This window comes from Caloenas nicobarica, chromosome 2, assembly GCF_036013445.1.
Source record: "Caloenas nicobarica isolate bCalNic1 chromosome 2, bCalNic1.hap1, whole genome shotgun sequence".
NCBI lineage: Eukaryota > Metazoa > Chordata > Aves > Columbiformes > Columbidae > Caloenas > Caloenas nicobarica.
In genome coordinates, this window is record NC_088246.1 from 10941847 (window position 1) to 10960724 (window position 18878).

Sequence of the window (18878 nt, forward strand, 5' to 3'; positions counted from 1 at the left end):
CCCGCCACATGTTTAGAGAGGCAGAGGGGACGCAGTTTCTGGCATATACCCAGGGCTTCCCAAATGCACTCAGAAGATTCCTTCAGCTGGACCCAGGGGATTCCTGAGATGAAAGCAAGAGGCACATGCCAAGGGCTCACTCACCCAGGCAGGTTTCCATAAGGTGTCTAACCCAACTCCAGCCCAGCTGGTCACCTTCTCCGTTCTAATACCCACTGGACTGCATAGCCCACATGTGACACAACCCTTGTAGGGTACAAGGTTAAATGGGGAGCCCACATCACCCTTGCCAGCATCGGTCACAGACACTCTGAGCCAGACAATCCAGCCACAACAGTCAGGGAACAGAAAAGAGCCAGTGCTGGTTGCACACCAGCAAGATTTCTAACCAGAGAAGGGAAAGGAAGAGGCAGAGACTCATGAGAACAGCAAAGCTGCCTGCTTCTGCTCATGAAGACACCAGGGAGGATGAGGAGGGAGCATCTGGAAGCTGGAGAGAGCAGTCAAGAGTCTTAAATGAGTCTTGGGATTTGGAAAGGGCATCCTGGCCACAACAGCACAAACAAGGTGGACTTGAGAGAGCTGGATCTGCTGAGGCCATGCCCAAGACCATAATATCATATTATTGTTCAGGTAACAGTTATTTTAAGCATGTGGGTTTTCAAAACCTGTAGAAACTATGTCACAGGTATGGACACCACAGATATAATTTCAATTTTCTTTTGTATAGTAGGAGAATACCCCAATATCAATCTTATGTAAGACTTTTTGCACATCACATTTGACCACATTTCTGTTCCCTACAGATACGCATGAACATGGTGGTAAGACAGGTGGCATACCACAACAGAAAAATAACCGCATTTCAACAACTTAAAATTAAGTCATAAAAAAATTTCTAAACTTCTTCCTGACATAACAGTGGCCTTACTAACAGAACCCATAAACAACTGACAAATTACCAGTCCCTGCTGCTACTTGCAGTTGATGCTGGATCATTCTAAACAAAGATTTGCAAAGTTGCCAGTGTTCAAATAAATACTGCAAAACTTTGCCATATTTAATCACTTTTGAAAGTCTTAATATTTTTGTTCTTTCCTTTCTTTGGTATCTGCCATCTCTATCAAATTCTCTGAATCTTCTGCAGCTATGAAATTGTTTTCTACTTCTATTGCCTGTTACCAAAACCAGTCCTGAATCCATCAGCTTTCCACACTCTATTATGTTATTACTTCTTGTTATCTCACACCAATTTCACTGATTCTCTTCCATTCTCTGACAACTAATTTTAAGAGGAAAAGGTGTGTGGCTGAATATCTGGCAAATTAACTGGTATTTCTAGTGTTCTCAGCCAAGACAATTTCTTTGTATTTCCTTTCAATCATAAATTATCAAATGTGGTGTCATTATGTAATTATCTCACAGGAACAAAAAAAAAATATACATCAAGTATTTGAAATCCAGTACTAAAAGCTACTTTCTAAACTAGATCGTTACTCAGGCTCATGTCAGAGTAAAGAAGTATTTGTGAGAGGCTAGAATTTGTCAGAGTAGTGACTTTACTTCTGTAACATTCTTGCTTACCGGTTTCACATTGTGTGACACTGAAATAATGATGGACACACAAGAAGGCTATTAGGCAATTTTGGAGTAGAACTTGCCATCTTGCTTTATTCATTCATTCAGAATTTCCTGTAATATTGACGGAGCTGCCATCATGGCATCCATCCACAGACCGCATTGGCACCAACGCTTAAGTAGCAATGTGATCTGTGAGGTAATTCTATTTTTTGCAGAATTACAGAATGTGGTACTCCAGGTATGCTGCTTTTTGCAGTAGTTTTAATCATGACCTTGGCATCTTGGGCCTGCCAATCAAGCCTGTCCAGCTCACATCTCTACACTTCCAGCACCTTCCACCCTCCATTAGCAACCTAGCAAATGCATCAGGCAAAACAAATAGTAATGGGATTTAGGGATTAGCTAATTAATCCAGCTACTCTTGAACTGCTGCTGGTTAGGACAAGACAACAACAACAGATTAAACCAGTTAAAACAGGCACAGTGATTAATAGAGATAGAGATACCTTAACCCCCTGTGCCTGCTTGATGTTTTATCACTTTATTCAGCACTATTGAGAAAGAGACTTGACTACTCAGAAACGTGGGAGAGTTATAAAAATACAAACAAGCACGCTAACCTATCACATAAATTTTTGCATTTCTTCCTGACTGGGGAGAGGTTAAAAAAATTCTCACAACACCCACAGAACAAGAAAGGTGCCCATACAAGTACCCTGTGGCCTTTTCTAACACATTGTTTCCTAAGTTCTCACTTGAGACAAAGAGCATCTGATTTAATAATTATTTTCATACTTCATATTCTCTAAGAATAAAGTCATCAGACCTCAAAACTATATGCAAGATTCAGGAGAAAACAAATAAAACAAAAACCAAAACACACCACTTCTTTCTCCTTACACATCTCCATCTTGGATATGATCTTCCAGACCCCTGAAGCAAACTCACTCCACAAGAAAACCAAGACTTTTAGCCCTTTCCTCACACAAGCACTCTTGATGCAAATGAGCAAACAGTGACTCATAGAATAAATTTAGGGATCGACTCTATAAATTATTTTTGCCCAAGACCATCATTATTCTCCCATTAAAAAAAAATGCAAGTTTCCTATTTCAAAAGTAAACACACTTTTAAAAAATCCAAAAAATATTTGCTATATTTTTAGACTACACCAGATTATAGATTGACTCAAACATAAATTACAAAAGTCAAAGCATGCCTACAACAAACAGTATTTATGTTATTTCTTAATATATACAATAAACCTCATTAAGTACTATTTTTCATTTTCTCTTTAAAATAGTTGGTGATGTGTAGCTTTACCAAAACATTTTACATCTCTTGGCTTCATATAAGCTTCTTGAAACTTTAACTTTTAGAATACACCCTGACACTGGACTCAAAAGTCAAGACCTCACACAGGTGTGTGGAGGACTCACGTGAATCTAAAGAATAAATATTTGAAATCAATATTAATTGGATTTGGGGATACAAGGGTATTTGGGGATATAAGGGGATGTCAACAGAAACAATGTCTGATGTTTCTCTACAGGGATCTGGTAAGCCAAACAATTTCTGCATATTTGACCCAACTGGTCCAATGCAATTTTAGGACTGTATGAATGTAGGAGTAGTTACGTTTATCCAGTCCCGAAATGGCATTCAGTCTTTGAAGGCAACCGTGAGGCTGCTGTGCCGCCCAGCGAAAATGAGTTGGACACCCCTGGCCTAGGTGATCCCTCAGCCGTGGAGGCCAAGCTGACTTTCCCTCCGGGAAGGGTGAGGGGGTGCGTACGGCAGGGAGGAGAGCTCCTACCTCCCCCAGCCTGTTACTGCCTTTCGGATTCCCTCACTTCTTGCTCCTTGTCTTACACAGCAAATGCTGCTCACTCAGAGAATCCTGGGCTGTGGCAAGAAGAGGTGCCCGGTCATGGTCACACTCTGCACTGATGCGATCAGGACATGGAAAAACAACCCTGACCTGAGAAGCCCTAGAGAACAGAGTTTACGGTGGCCCAGCTGAAAGAAGGGCACGCTACTGCCTCCACTGACCCCGTCTCCCACACAAAAGCCGCTGTAGGAGCACTTCGGGTCAGATTATCTCATCACCATCTTCTCAGCCTTGCCTGAAACACCCGCTTTCTTTGGTTGAGTCTACAGTCAATTCAGAGATTGTTAACAGCAGAAGATGAAACAATGAGTTGTTAAAGCCACTCCCAGAATCTCTTCCACCTTCTGTAAAAAATAGTCACTAATCAACGCTGTTCACTCCAAATGCAACTGTGGAAGGCGTTTCTGCTCACGGGGGGCGTCAGCACACAAAACCTGCAGAGCTCGGACCCAGCCAGCGTGGCTCTTAGTGCCGTTCAAGCAGCAGCAATTTTATGGGTGCCCATCTCCCACACTGATACTGTGGATAATTCTGTTTCGTCTTGATTACAACCAGCATTGACGCCCAAAGCAATAAAATCTTTCACATTCTCATTTTATTCAGGCCAAAGGACAACCCTGCTGCAATGACATATGGCTCTGCTCCTCTGCGAGTGTGTCAGACTGCCTACAAAATCTCCTTGTCTAGCAAAGGAAAATGCTTTGAAAAAAAAACCAAAACAATGACCTGCATTCATTTGTATTTTCCACAAAGAACACCTCACATATCATCATAATCATCTTTCTATACAACAGACATATGAGTTCTCTCACATTGTTTGCAATTTTTTCTCCTTTAATGGTGTGGGTTTAGACTATGCCATTGATTATATAGCTGGAATGTTCAATTCTTTTAGCAAAAAAGCCAGCTTGGAGTTGCCAGGCTGCAGAGCAATTCCTGTCTAGCTGAAACAACATAAAGAACAGTCTAAGGGACATGGACTGAGGACAGGACTAAGTTTTGCACCGCTTTGAAAACAAGATGCAGTTCAGTCACTTATGTATGGTTTTCAGCCTCAGGGGATTTGGTATGTCCTTGGATTTTTATGGTTTTTTGTTTGGGTGGTTTTTTTTAGTCCAAAAACTTTCTGTGCTATGTATGTGCTGATATCAAAGTGAGCATCTCAAACTCCATGCAACACAATTAAACTCCCTCCCATTCTTCTCCTGAAATGAGATTTCCATCCCTGTGAGACAGATGGGGACCCGAAACCATGAGACCTTTGTAAGTAGCTCCTTGTAAGCCTTCCTTGTGAGGATGGAACAGAACTTTATTTCCATGTCACTAGAAAATATTTCTTTGCTTGAAGATTCACATAAAAATCATAACAGCTGATGTACAAGCACTGGCTCATAAAAAAAATTAGGCATGAACAGGTAGGAGAAATATTTATGCCTCCTCCTCTTTTTCCATCTAAACCTGATCTAAACCAGCACTTCTGAAAACAGCTGATTTCAGACCAAGAAAATTCTGTTTATTTATTGTTTTTAACAAAACCTCTTCTGCCTGTGCCAACAACTTCTTAATAGTAAACAGGATGCAAACTGTGTGGCATACAGGAGCAGATTTTGTTTAGCAAATGCTTAATGTCATTGTCATGGTTTCTAAAAAGGCAGCTTATAATGGCACTGAAATTTGCACTTACTGCAGCTTAATTAGCAATCACCCATTTCCCATTTATATCCAATGTAGAGATTTTCAGATTAAAACCAGGAAATATTTACTCATGTACTACTGTACGCAAATGAAAGCCATGATGAAAAAACCCTGAGGCCAAGAATTCTGAACTATCATTTCCTTGGTCTATGATGAAATAACGTGGCCATTCTCCCCATAACTGGGGAGAAATCCTAAGCTATTATTTGAGCAAGTTGATCTGCATTGGTGGGTTTCTCATTTAAGCAAAGCAGGAAGGAACCACAGCATTAACCTCACAACCACTGCAGCCCTGGGAAAATATGGCATGTCCAGAACTGAACTTCAGTTAATGTGTGCTGGCCAAGAGATGTCCGAGGACAGCAAAAAGATTTTTTTGTGGTAGACTGGTTCTTTCTACAGATTTTTGAGGCAAAATAACCTTTTTGAACATGCAGATGTCTTCCATTCTAAAATATGCTGTTAACCTCTATCCTGGTCATAACTTATTTTCAATTACCATGCCAACAAAATACATTAAAACCTGTAATTTTTTTTTTTTGCATTATTTGTGTGGAGTAATATTTCACAAAATAAAATAATTTAAATAATTTTACCCAATGACTGAATTCCTTCGGGAGAAAAAGAAAAGGAAAAAAACCCACACCACCACACTTTGCAGAGCTACTATAAATCTCTTTCTAAATAATCTGAAATAAAGCCCAGTAAGGAGTGACTTCTAATTGGCAATGCATTAGATCTAAGGATATGAAACGGGCACTAACTGATCTACTAAAAGAAAAGGAAATCTTAGTATTGGACTCAATTTCAAATATTTTTCACAAAAACATTGAGGAGAACTACAGTTAAATTTACCATAACAAAATTGAAGTGAATAAAAAAAATTGACACATGGAATAGTACTGATACTTCACTGAATATCAGGATTATCTAATTTTTAGTTGAACATATTTGTCCCTTTTCATCCAATCATTTTTTCCTTAGTTCAAAAATTTCTGTGAATAAGTGGAAAGGTAAAAAGATCTCATTTAAGAATATTTAGAATGTAATCATTCACCAAACACATGTAAGCAACCAAAATTATAGATACAAATGCAAAAGGAAACTTTACTAATAGCTACAGTCAGTAAAATAACAGTTTGTTCCATTCAATTACCCAACATAAGACATCAGCAAAATTCCATTAAAATGAGGAAGGCTGTCAGTAAATAGAAGCAAGAACTGTCTATTGTAGAAGTCTAGTAAATCTTTATATCTCAAATCTGGAAGTTCAAACTTGAAGGGAAATGAAACAACATCCTAGAAAGAGAGATGAAATCACAAGACTAACAGAAGACTATTGTCATTTGGAAAGGTTGAGGGGATTTAAATGTCACAACAAACACAAGAAACAGGTAAATTTCTTAAAGCTAGAAAATGAATTAAAATTTAAAAACTAAACCAATGCCACCATCCTACCTCCAACCTGAAAACAACCCAACCTCCCAAGGAAACAGACTGATTTAATTTTGGAAATCCACAATCCATTTTAACTTGTTTCACTGTGGCCGGGTATTGCAGGTTGTCTTCTATAATACAAGCATCCAATAAAGTATGATACTATTGGTAATTGTACCATCCAAATGTTCATCCATCTAACTGCCAGTCTACATTCAATACCCATTTCATCTGAGTTTCACAAGACTGGAGATAGAGCAGTATAAGGCATAGTCAAAAGACAACAATTAGACAAAAATAATCTTAATGAATGTCACATTTTCAACCCTAGTTTTCAACCCTATCCTCAATATTTCCGCCCCCACCCCCCGGCAACCACATTGTAGTTTCTGGTTGGATGCTACACCTCTTCCTCATCTGTTACAGAATTCACCATACAGATAGACTCAATTACAGCTCAATAACAGATAAAGAAAGCTAATAAAATATATTCTTGCCATTGAAAAATTGTACAGTCCACAACCATTCACAAGCACACCCGTCCTGTTACTTCCCAGAAAATACTATGATGGTATAGTCTAGTCTCTGAAAGAGTCAGTGAGGTAATGTAGTTCAAAGACTAAATACAGTCTTAAAAGGCTTAAGTCCAAACAGAATAAATTAGACACAGACTTTCAACCTTATCCTAATATCACAAATTCAATATTCACACAAATATTTGATGTGTCACATCAAAAACCAAAACATTTTCCTTTTGATAGGCACCTTCACTTGATGAGTTTACAGTCCAAACATTAAATGTTGTATTATTCCCCCTTAACATCCACTGCTGGTATTGGCTTCCTTAAACCACGCTGATCCTACCCTAGAGCCAACTGAGGAACATGCTAACACAGCAGCAAAAGCAACTAAATATTTCTCCACTTATGCAGAGCAGCAGCCAAAGCTATTTAAGTAAAGGACTAAATTACAATAAATAGTTTGGGACCACAAAATATATTTATTGTTCTGTCTACCTCTAGAGAAACTTTTGTTGCTGTTGCCATGGAGGTTGCGAGGCAGGAAAGAAAATTCTGCTTAAATTAAAGGCTTTGAATAGCTGATAATGGAGAATGACTTTTCATTAACAGGTCTTTACCTGTTAATCAGTAGTGCTATGATTAGTTCAGTTTCAGACTGTTCTTATTTATTAAATGAGGACACAGAACAAAAAAGCCTGTCAGTGTTCTTTATTACAGAGCATTTATTCTAAGCATTAGAATAAATAAAAGGTATATATTTTTTAGCTCTTTGGATTAATGTTCTACTTTGGATCCAATTAAGTCCAAAATAAGGACTTCCAGTAATAGCTACACAACTTGGGATAAAGCTTCTGCGTTCTTTATTTAAAAATAAAATAGAAGCAAATGTATCTATTTAGTTCATCTGTTCAGAACAGTCAGTCATTGAAAGTTTTTTCATAAATATTATACTTTTTTCATGTGCATATGAACTTTAATCAATAATATTCTAAATATGAGATGCAAGTAATTCCCTCCCTCCTTAGCTTCTTACATGACAAGTCATGGATGTTACTTATTGTCGAATATATTTTCACATACAAGCTATCTTTAGACAAAAAAAGGTCTGCAGAAACTTTAATCAGACTTTTGCTCTGTTGAGGCAGATATGTTCTCAGGTGATCCAACTCACAAGGTTTTACTGCTAAGTTCTCTCATATTCTTTGAGAAGTTACTTAGCCAGGACCAAAACACTCCCCCCTGCAAACCATAAATAACATTTTTTTTCTATCATGTTTACTAAAGGCAGGTTGAGAGTCAAAACTCTGTTAGTGCTTATCAAATGGGATGAAGTCTGCAACATAAAGGTGCTTATTATGTGATTATTGTAATGCGACAGTCAACCAGTGCACGGTCTGGCCAGCAAACACGGAGAAAGATTTTTGACAGAACATTTGAAATAAAAATTAAAGAAAAAAGTATGGCATCTTAAGCACAAAGAATCTTATAACTGTAAAGAAACATCCAAAAGGATCCTATTCAGGAGACATTTAAGAAGTCTACAGCTTTGCCTCTCACACACCCAAGAAAACGCAGAGAGTAGTAGTCAAGAGTCGTTCATTAATGGCCTTGTAACACTGGTACATTTTGCAAACACAGTCTGACTCATTTTCCTATGTTTTAGGAAAGTGTACTATTAGACAGTATTACTGAAGTTTTCTAAAAGAAAGACACAGTGGCATGATTTTTAAAAAGCATACCATTTTCTCAAGCAGGAAACAGGTTCAAAGTTTTCTAGTCTATCCTCTTATAGACACTTCTGTCAATACTTCTGTTAATTACCAAAGCACCTTGATCACTAATGACAATAATTAATTTGATTGACCCAGGTAGTCACTGCTGCACTGCGACAATATTTACTTATATTCAGGGGACAACAGCAAATAACAGTTTCACTTTTAACAGAGATTAGGTGAAATCCAAAATAAGCAAGTAGATCCAAAGTTATGCACTTCATTTTTGGTATCATATATTCATAAGTAATCAACATGTTAAGTAGAAAATCTTTTAACTCCAGAAAAAAGAAAAATCCATTTCATTCAAATGTGGAGTGCCCAATATTCACAATATATCTGTGCAACTGTCCCTGCCAGCTCACCAATTTCACATCCTTTGGTTTGACAATTTTTATTAATATTTTTTATTCATAAATATATTTGTGCAGGTTCAGGGTTTTTTTAGTAGAAGTGAAAAATTTAAAGAAAAAACCTATTATTCTAGTTATAAAGCCACACCCAAACACTGTGATTACAGAGGAAGCTGTAACACTTCCACACGTCCCTTGACACATGAAAGAGGGAAAGCATGATGGATTTTCAGAGACACACTGCTGCAATGTCACCCCAAACCAGGATTCATTTGCTTTCCACCTCATTGCCAGAACACTATCCTTTGGTGTTCTCTTCTCTACAGACCATGCTGTCCTTTTCAGACTCCTGTGTTTCATGATTCATCAGGCACAAATTTTACTGAGACTCTCTAATGCCTTTTTTCAAGCAGGCTGTACTTTTCCATGGTTTCCCAAATACCACAGTTACTCTTTTTTTTACTGTAATAAACTGATGAAATAGAGAACATCTCTGAACACATCCAACAAATGCGCCAACGACTGCTACATAGCTTTCCCAAAAAGAGTTAATGAAAGGGTCCACCACACACTAGTAAGGTACATGATACAGAAAATATTGCAAATACCCAAATGTATTTTCATGAAAATTTTAAATATGCTAGTGAAAAATACATTTTCTAAGTTACCCTAAGTTGCATGTATCCTGCCTAGCACAAGTTCCAAAAAGCAGCAAATAAGATTTGCCTGCTTTTTGTAATAAACACAAACACACATATTGTAAGAGTGAAGTCTCCATTCAATGGAAAAATACTTAATATTTTCCCCAAAAAACAGCAAATCCGAAATATTCCAGAACTTCAATCCTGCTTAAATTCAGATTGCACTAGATTTTGGACATTCAGCAACATTTGCACAGCAAATACATGATTTGTGTAGTGGAGAAATAGATACTAAATGAAGTTTATTCTTCAGTGATCTAGACCCTCCACCTCCCCAACTTGTGGGTGAGGAGGTGGAGTCTTTTGATCAAACATCTTGAATCAAACATCAAAATTCCTCCTGGCCCCCCCCAAAAAAACCATCACAAACAAAAACCACCAACAACACTCAAACATTCACTGATTAAACAGTTTTACTTGCAATACTTGCCCTGGTTCTGTGGTAGCATGGAACACATTAGTATTCTCCTAAGTAACAAGTGGTAGGACAAGAGGAAATGGCCTCAAGTTGCACCAAGGGAGGTTTAGATTGGATATTAGGAAAAATTTCTTCCTGGAAAGGGTTGTCAGACACTGGAACAGGCTGCCCAGGGAAGTGGTGGAGTCACCATCCCTGGAGGGGTTTAAAAGATGCATAGATGAGGTTCTTAGGGACATAGCTTAGTGATAGTGTTAGCTTAACAGGTGGACTTCATGATCTTGAAGGTCTCTTCCAATCAAAATGATTCGATGATTCTATAATATTTGGAGTGAGAATATACACTACCACAAATCACAACACTAGGATGGAAATGCAAGTTTCCATATGACAACACAAAAGCATTCTTGACTGAGCTGGAAGAAAAAGGAGGTCTGTCCACATGAAATAACACTCATCAGCTCCAAGACTTATTCACTAGCACAGGACAGCAGAATATAAAGGATTACCCATGGCTGGTGGTAGATTTATGGTTGCACATACTGGCCGCTCACTTGGTGCTAAAGAGCAGGCTGTCAAAGTCTGAGTGATGGTTTGTGCCCTGCAGGAGCTACGACTTGAGATTCTCCAAACACACAAAAAAGCCACAATAAAACTTTTAGTGACAGCTAGGATGCTGGATAACCATAGGTGTGCTATCACACCTAGTGACTTTTCCTAAGGAGAAGATTATAACTTCACCTTTGACCACCACTCCAGTTTTAATGCCAGTTGTGTTAGACACCCCACTGTCACTCAGGCAGCTATTTTAAACACTACACCAAGAGAAAAACAGGACACAAATAGACAGTTTGGAAGACAGACAGGCTTTTTCTTCAAAGAGAATAAAAGCACCACACCCTACTGCAATGTAAAGCAGATGAAGTCATCATTGTCCTGGCATTTTTAACCTCATGGTGAAATTAGAATGTTATTTTTTTCCACAGTGCTTTTAGCTCAAATAGCTCAGAATCATCCAGCGTCAATGATCCTGTCAGTGGCACTGGACTGTGTATACCCAGTAGCTTACCAGACTCCCCTCGTCTAGGAACCAAGGCCGTACAATTGATTCGTGAAGCAGTGGCATGGTTGGGTGGAGTAGAGCTGAGAAACCCTGAGATGTCTCAAGTCACCACCTCCTGCTCCCCTTCACACTCCTAATTCTGCATTACAACTTCTCTTCCACTCGTTAGTCCTGGGGAGGTATGACACTGTCATTAATACTGGTGTTTTTAGATCTTCATAAGACAAGGGGAAGCCAGAGCCAACATTGGGGGAGAGGGAGTTCACAGGCTGATGGGGACCAGAGACTCCCAAACAAACTCCATATCACTGACTTGCTCCTGTTACATGATGCTGTCACATAATTTAATGGGGAACAAGTGCGGGGCAGAGGAAGCGAGTAAATTTCATTCTTGGTCTTTATTTCCACATATGCAAACACGGAATTATTTCAATATGTGTGTATGAACTCTTCTTAACTAAGACACCCATCCTCACAGCCACAGACTCTCAAGAATATCTAGGTGGTACCATCCTTGATTCCAGTTGAACAAACTGTGTAAACAATTCTGAAGACGTGGGTTTTCAGAATACCATGATACAAGGGAAAACACTAAAATTTTCTCCTTTTTGAGTATCATACCAGATTCTGATGTATTTATTCAAAGCATATTTTTAAAAAATTAAGTCTGACAAAAACTTGATGTCAAACTAGTATGGAAGAACTATTGAAAGTAAATCCTTGTATTTAAATAATTGATCAGGTTTTTACTTCGAACACACATGTTCCCATTTACCTCAGAATTCATGTCAAAAGTTACAACATCAGGTTTAGCTTATAGGGTAGTGTTAAGACTTGAGTTACTTGTGAAGAATTACCACATCCTTGGAAAGCACAGAAATTCTCTGTACATACAGTAAAGCGACAGTATATAGAGGTGCCGCTTGGCATTATCCGCTGGAGTCTGAATTTAGTCATAAAAAGCACCGATTCTTACTGAAAAGCTTTGGAAAGCTTAGGCACAGATTTATACTGTCATTCGACAAAGTTCCGATAGCTTTTGTAAAAGCAGTGCCTTGCAAACACAGATGCAGCTGCAGACATCTGTTCGCTAAACAACGCCGAGGTGCATCTCCCGCTGTAATTCCATCCTACAAGGCAATGATCTGGAAAACCTCAAAGCATGACACATTAAGTTCAAGAAACCATTTCAGGAACCCTGACTCTTCTCCCTTATCATCTGTAGCACATGTTTACTATTTATGGCTCATCACCAGCACACACAATCACTTATATATTCCAAATGTTCAGGGAGCTCTGTAGCTCAGGAAGAAAGTACATTAATATTCTGAGCTATCTGGAGACATCCAAACTTAGAAACGCTCATGACTTTGTACTGCAATGCTTGGATGCCTTTGACACACCGTGCTAACCTAAGTCCCTCCTAACAAGCGCCGCTTGCATACATAAAGCAATATTGATTCAGCTGTGCACAGCTGTTTATACAGCCTTTCAGGAGCACGGCAGCTTCAAACACTCCTAGAGACATTAGACCATGCCTTCCTAAGAGAGGTTTAGTGGTTGTCAGTGAGGCTTGACTTAATGATGCACGCTGTACCAATGACTGTATTTAATTAACTTCTTTGGTTGGCCTCACAGACCTGTTTTTGTTTTTTTGTTTGTTTTTTTTTTTTTGTTTTTGTTTTTTTTTTTTACAATCTGATCTTGTCTGCATGAACCCTGTTATGATTTCATGCGGGAAGGAGGCTTGCAGCCACAACATCTTTCATAAATAAAACTGCCCTGATTTATAAAGGCTCTGTTGATAAGGAGCAAAGATATTTCACGGTATCCACACATGGATAAAACACAGCACAAAGGTTCTTTCTGAAGCAAAATATCTGGAGAGTAAACCTAAGGGAAAGAATGCCATCCTTCTAAATGAGCAGTTGAAACAGTTTAATAAAGGGAGGAATGAGGACAATAAGGGGTGGTTAGTTTGGAATGAATGCTTTTATCTATACCACATGGCATCTTCCCCAGTGGCACCACCAGAATTCAATAGCGTCATTTCATAAGGATAAAAACTATTCTTTGCCTTCCTGCTTTCAGGAGCCCATTTGTTTAAACCTTCCAACAAGGAACCTAAGTTAATATTTTATATGAACTGCTTTACTTATCACTTAAAATACAAAAGAGAACATGACATATTCCCATTTATCCAAATATACCAATATTAATATATGAACATAAGGAGCATTCTAGAACAAATGAAGGATTGCTGTCTCAGAGATACTCTAAAAATTCTTCTTGATGTTTCTTTTTTCCTTTTCATACCAACACATTCTAGGCATAAGGGTTAATAAAATAAAACACACACATGGGCGAACTCATTTGCTTAAACTTCTAACCCAGACAGCAAAACCTACATGAACATGTGAATGTCATAACCCTCTTTACCTACAGCTGTGTCACTACACATATCTAATTTCATATTCTACTCCTTATATTATTCTTTTCCTTTCTATATATCTTGTTTAATGAAGACATCTTTATTTGCTTCCTGTGGTATCTGTAGTAGCTTATCAGCACTTATTGGGGAGCAAGCACTTCCAATCTTATAGAATGCCGGATTATTTTCTCTCAGGGTCTGCAGCTCGTAAGCATTTCCACCTTTCGTATCAAGTTTTTCAGATGCAAGCTTTCCAGCTTCAAGCATTTTAGATGGGTGAAAATTTCAGTTCCTCCAACTGTAAAATAGAGGTAATGACATAGCAGAAGTAAAATAAATGACACCTAAGCCACTTTACCCTGCAAAGTTCTACCTTTGCAAAGGAAGAGTCCAGAAACACTCATTTGGTCTTTTTACCTGGCTTATCCTTATGCCATTAAAATAAACATGAAATAATGTGTTCCTTTTTAACCACTTGATGAGTCAGTGCAGCTCAGGAAACTGATAAAAGGTTCATGAAAATGAATTAATATTGCATGCATGCTGCTGGAGCTATTAAACAAACATAAGCAAGAACACATCACTGAAGCCAAGAGAGACCTTTATATGATGAGGGAAAGTGGCAGAAAAGTCAGCAATCATTACTACAGCTGGTCTTCGCCCTGCAAAACAGTGTATGACCTAAACATATGTAAGTGATGCAACTGAAACAGTTATGCTGTTTATATCAGATCTTATAACTGGATTATATTGCTTTTAACAATCAAATTTCTTTTAACATACCTTTTTTTACTCATACAAATGAACATTCATCAGAATCTTTCAGGCACTTAACCTCTTCAAAATAAATGAGAAGGGAAGATGAGGGGTTTTAAATTATGAAACAGCTCAGCTATTGGCATTTTGCTTATCCTTTTACAAGTCTAATGCAGGACAAGTACTTCAAGTCTCCAGCTGACGACATGACATGAAACAGCAAATACTCTGATTTATGTCCTCAATGGGCAAACCCAGTTTCATTTTTGAAAATGCGATTAATTCAGGCCCTTGGCTGGAGGCTGAGGAAAGATCAAAACTATCAGCCTTCCTGCAGGAGTCAGCCTCAGACCTGCACATCGCAGGTGCTTCAAAGATGCTGCCCAAAAGGAGCTGCTCTTTCTTACCCACATTCACACCGTCCTTCAGAAATCAGCACTTGTGTGACAACAAAGGCGGCAAACCTTGCCATGACCTTGCAATATGCAGAGTAAGCTCTGCTCCTGAGCACAGTAAACTCCACGGACTCCGGTTCTTGAGCTTTCAATCCAGCAAAGCATTTGCATTTTAATATATCATGATTTCTGAAGAACTTCAGAGATACAGTTGAACCAGAAGCAGTTTGGACAGGAAAAATAGGAAGGACTGCTCCGAAGCAAGTGGCCCTCTTCTTCTCTGGTACATATGAAAAGTAAATTTTGATGGCATCTCAGTACTTCAAAGTATGATCTTTCAAAGATTCTGTTAATTTTCCTCAAGAAAAGCATGTTTTTACTTGCATCAAGGACAGCATTTAAAATCCACTCTAGACAACATTTGCCCAGTTACGGGAAAAAAAAAAATACCTTGCTGTGACCGTAAACACAGTGACAGAATCCCTGCATGTATTTTTTTACTTAAGATCAGACATTATGAAATAGCATTGATCAACTGGTTTATTTATTACTGACCTTTAAGTTACGGTTATGCCAAAATAAGAGTAGATGTACAGAAGAGGTCCTTTCTGAATTCAAAGATACAATTTCCAGAGTTTAATTTTGCACTCTAATGAAAGTTATGTTGGGTTTTTAAAAATTGTGTTTCAATTAAGCAAACAGGTGGAGCAAGAAGCTATAAAGTAACCTTTATAGGAACATCTTTATTGAAGATTTTGGCTGTCAGAGAACACACAAACTCTCATAATATACTTGTCTGCCAGATACAACCGTGGCCTATCATAAAACACCATTAAATGTATTGGTGAGAACTACAGCTGGGCACTGAAGATCACTGGTAGTCAGCAAAACACATCGCTGTAGAAAATGCCACTACCCTTCCTGATGTCCCTCATGGAAAGTGTTAATGAAGAATTTTTGCACATTATTTTGCACTCCGAATGACACTTTTACAAAATAATCGCCTTTGGAGATGTTAACAAATGTAATGTTTATAACCTAACTATTCTAATCCCTCTCAGCTCCTCAACCGTATTTCTGTCTTTTATTCCCTCTCCTGCATGCATTTGGCTGACATTCAACAATCCTAGAAATTTAATTTTATTAATATCTGAATTTAACAAACATTTAAGATGAAATGAAGTTTATTTATTAAAGACCCATATGATTGTCTCCCATGTTTGATGGAAAACAAAACTACTTTATGCCATACACACACAGAAATTTCATATAAAAATAGGGGGTTTTTTTAAATCCCCAATTATGAATCTACATATTTTACAACAGTAATTGCTTTGAAAGATCTCTCTCTAAACCAGTCCATCCTTCATCAGGACTTGAACAATTTCATATAGCACATTAACAAACTTTGACTATTGTCAGAAAAAGTCCTTCCTACTATTCTATTAGACTTATTCATACATTTGTGTTGACTTTGACTTACTGAAAAGAAATTGTGAAGGAGAGCAGAAGAAAGCTGCTTCTACATAGTTCAAGTAAAAGGAAGCAGCATAATCAAGAATAGCAGTCTTCATTTTAGACCTTCTTTCTTATTAAAATAAATAACAACCTTTTCAAGAAAATGAGACTGATAATTACTCAATATCAACCTCTAAAAAGATGAACCACCTGAAGGTAAAACTGTTATTTTTACCCTGTATTAAGACAAATTAAATGTTAGCTTATTTCACTGTGTTTAATTTAATTACGATCTGTTTCTCATAAAAGGAGGTGATTTTGTTCAAGGTTGAAAGAATATTTATACATTCTTAAAATCTATTAATTTCCCCCAACTGCTGACCAAATAGTCATACCCAGTACTTTTTTTTTTTTCTTTCCTCTCCTTCTCATTCTTATATAGATGGGGCTTATTGAATTGACCACATGGCAATTACACAGCAGAGGACAGAGTATTCAGCAAACAAAACATCGAAGACTTACCATTTACACAGACTTCGGAAGATTTGCAAAGGTCATCCTCAAACAGGCAGCCTAAAAACACAACAGAAAGGTAAAAATTAATCGAGGTTTCAAACAGTGGATAATTAGTGCAGACTGAAGACCTCTCAGGCTATTAACTACTCAGCAAGAGTCAGACGTTTCGCTGGCCTTCGGAGTCTGAAACAGGCAGTGCAGAAACTCAAAAAATAGGGAAATGGGTCTGGTTAGACAGCACATCTTACTAACTGGCTATGTCCAGAATAACCTTTGATATTTTTCTTCCCCCAAATTCCTCTGAGGGTTCAGTTTCCTCCATGCATGTGTCTCCTAGTTAGTAGCTGGAGGGGCTTTGTGTCGTCTCAGTTTTAAATTATTATACCACAGCACAGTACTGCAGTGCAAAAAATATACACCAAGAAATCAGAAGTTTCCCAAAGATATTTCTACTGTGATCAGGCAAGCCTAGGAATCAGGTATAAATTGCTCAGATTAGGCTTGGATTTAGTAAATGCAACCACAGACCATGCCTAGATCCTCAGGAGCATTAACTCTTTGGAAAAAGGCTTAAGTCTTTAAGCCATCCATACCAACACCGTGATACCTCCACAGACAGCTGACAAGTTGGTACAGGTCTGTGAAAAATATCCTAGGGGTCTCTTGTTTGGGTGGGTTTTGATTATGGTTTTGATGATGTTGTTCTTCCCTTAAAGCAGGAAATTTGCTCCAAAAACGGTGCTTTATGGGCCCATGCTATGGCAGCCCCACGCCTCACTCTAGAAACTGGATCCAGGTTGGTAATTCCAGCTCATCCACTTAAATTTTATTTAATCTGTGAAGATGTGTATTCTGTTCCCCTATTGCCAGTATCACCTAGGTAGGGTGACCTCAGTTTTTCTTTCCTTTATCTTCAAATAAAATGAACTCCTGCTGATGTTCGTGAGGGCAGCAATGAAGTATGCAAGATGTGCCTCTGCTCTGGTCACTCCACACTGGGGGATGGAAACAAGGACCAAGTACAGAAGCAGCGTGAAATATTGTGCTACTGTTAATGGCGTGCACTCCATTCATCTAACCAGTAGTTTCTATACTTTGTTTTCTGAGAAAGAGAGAGCTAGGACTGGATAAAGTCCAAGGAACAAAGCTGTATTTTGAACACAGGAACCGCTCTGGGGAACACATTTTCACAATTAAGCCTTTTCATTTCTCTGGGAAGTACCTTAAGTTTAAAAATGGACACAGGGAGCTATAGAAATTAAGCAATCTTGAACAGTTCCACACTATGCATTAAAAAACAGCCAGGAACTTCTCCCCATCTAAACACAGGAGCGAATCTTCTCTACCAGTCGTGCCTATCTCCACAGAGCCACAGAGTCCAAGCATTGCTATTCATCAGAGTCCAATGGATTAAGTAGGCTGCTCTTAACAGAAAAACTAAAAGGCTCAAGACTCTCTGCCTATGAATTACCCGAGTCCTAACTCTTCTAAAAGACAAGTTCAGGGGAATAGAGTGACTTATGTGTGCCTGCATAGCCTTTCAGCAGGTAACCGTATTAGCACATCATTTAGCCTGAACTAATATACTGTGTCTCTCAGCAGGATTTATTAGTGCAGCACTAGGTCTGAGCTAAGCAAGCATATCTACATGAATTCAAGTCATTTGGAGCACCAGCAGAGTCCCTTGTATCTATCTCACATCTGCCTGGAAAGACCACACATACATAACCTTGAGCAGATAATCAAAGCCTACAATACACACGCCAATACAACTGTTCTCTTGTTCTTTTAGCTGTGTGCCAATAAGCTGTGGGTATAGTTTTGGTAGCTTTTGACAGGCAGAGGAAGTTTCAGACCAGAAAAGGCTTCTTCAAGTAGAGTTTGGCAGAA

The 18878-nt window shown here is 38.3% G+C and overlaps 1 protein-coding gene across 1 annotated transcript in view; it reads right to left on the reverse strand.

Moving 5' to 3' along the window:
• Positions 1-18878, reverse strand: part of PTPRN2 (protein tyrosine phosphatase receptor type N2) — a 652409-nt gene that overhangs the window by 568527 nt on the left and 65004 nt on the right. Inside the window, 1 exon segment of the mRNA XM_065628527.1 lies at positions 16995-17045. Coding sequence (XP_065484599.1) covers positions 16995-17045 — 51 coding nt within the window.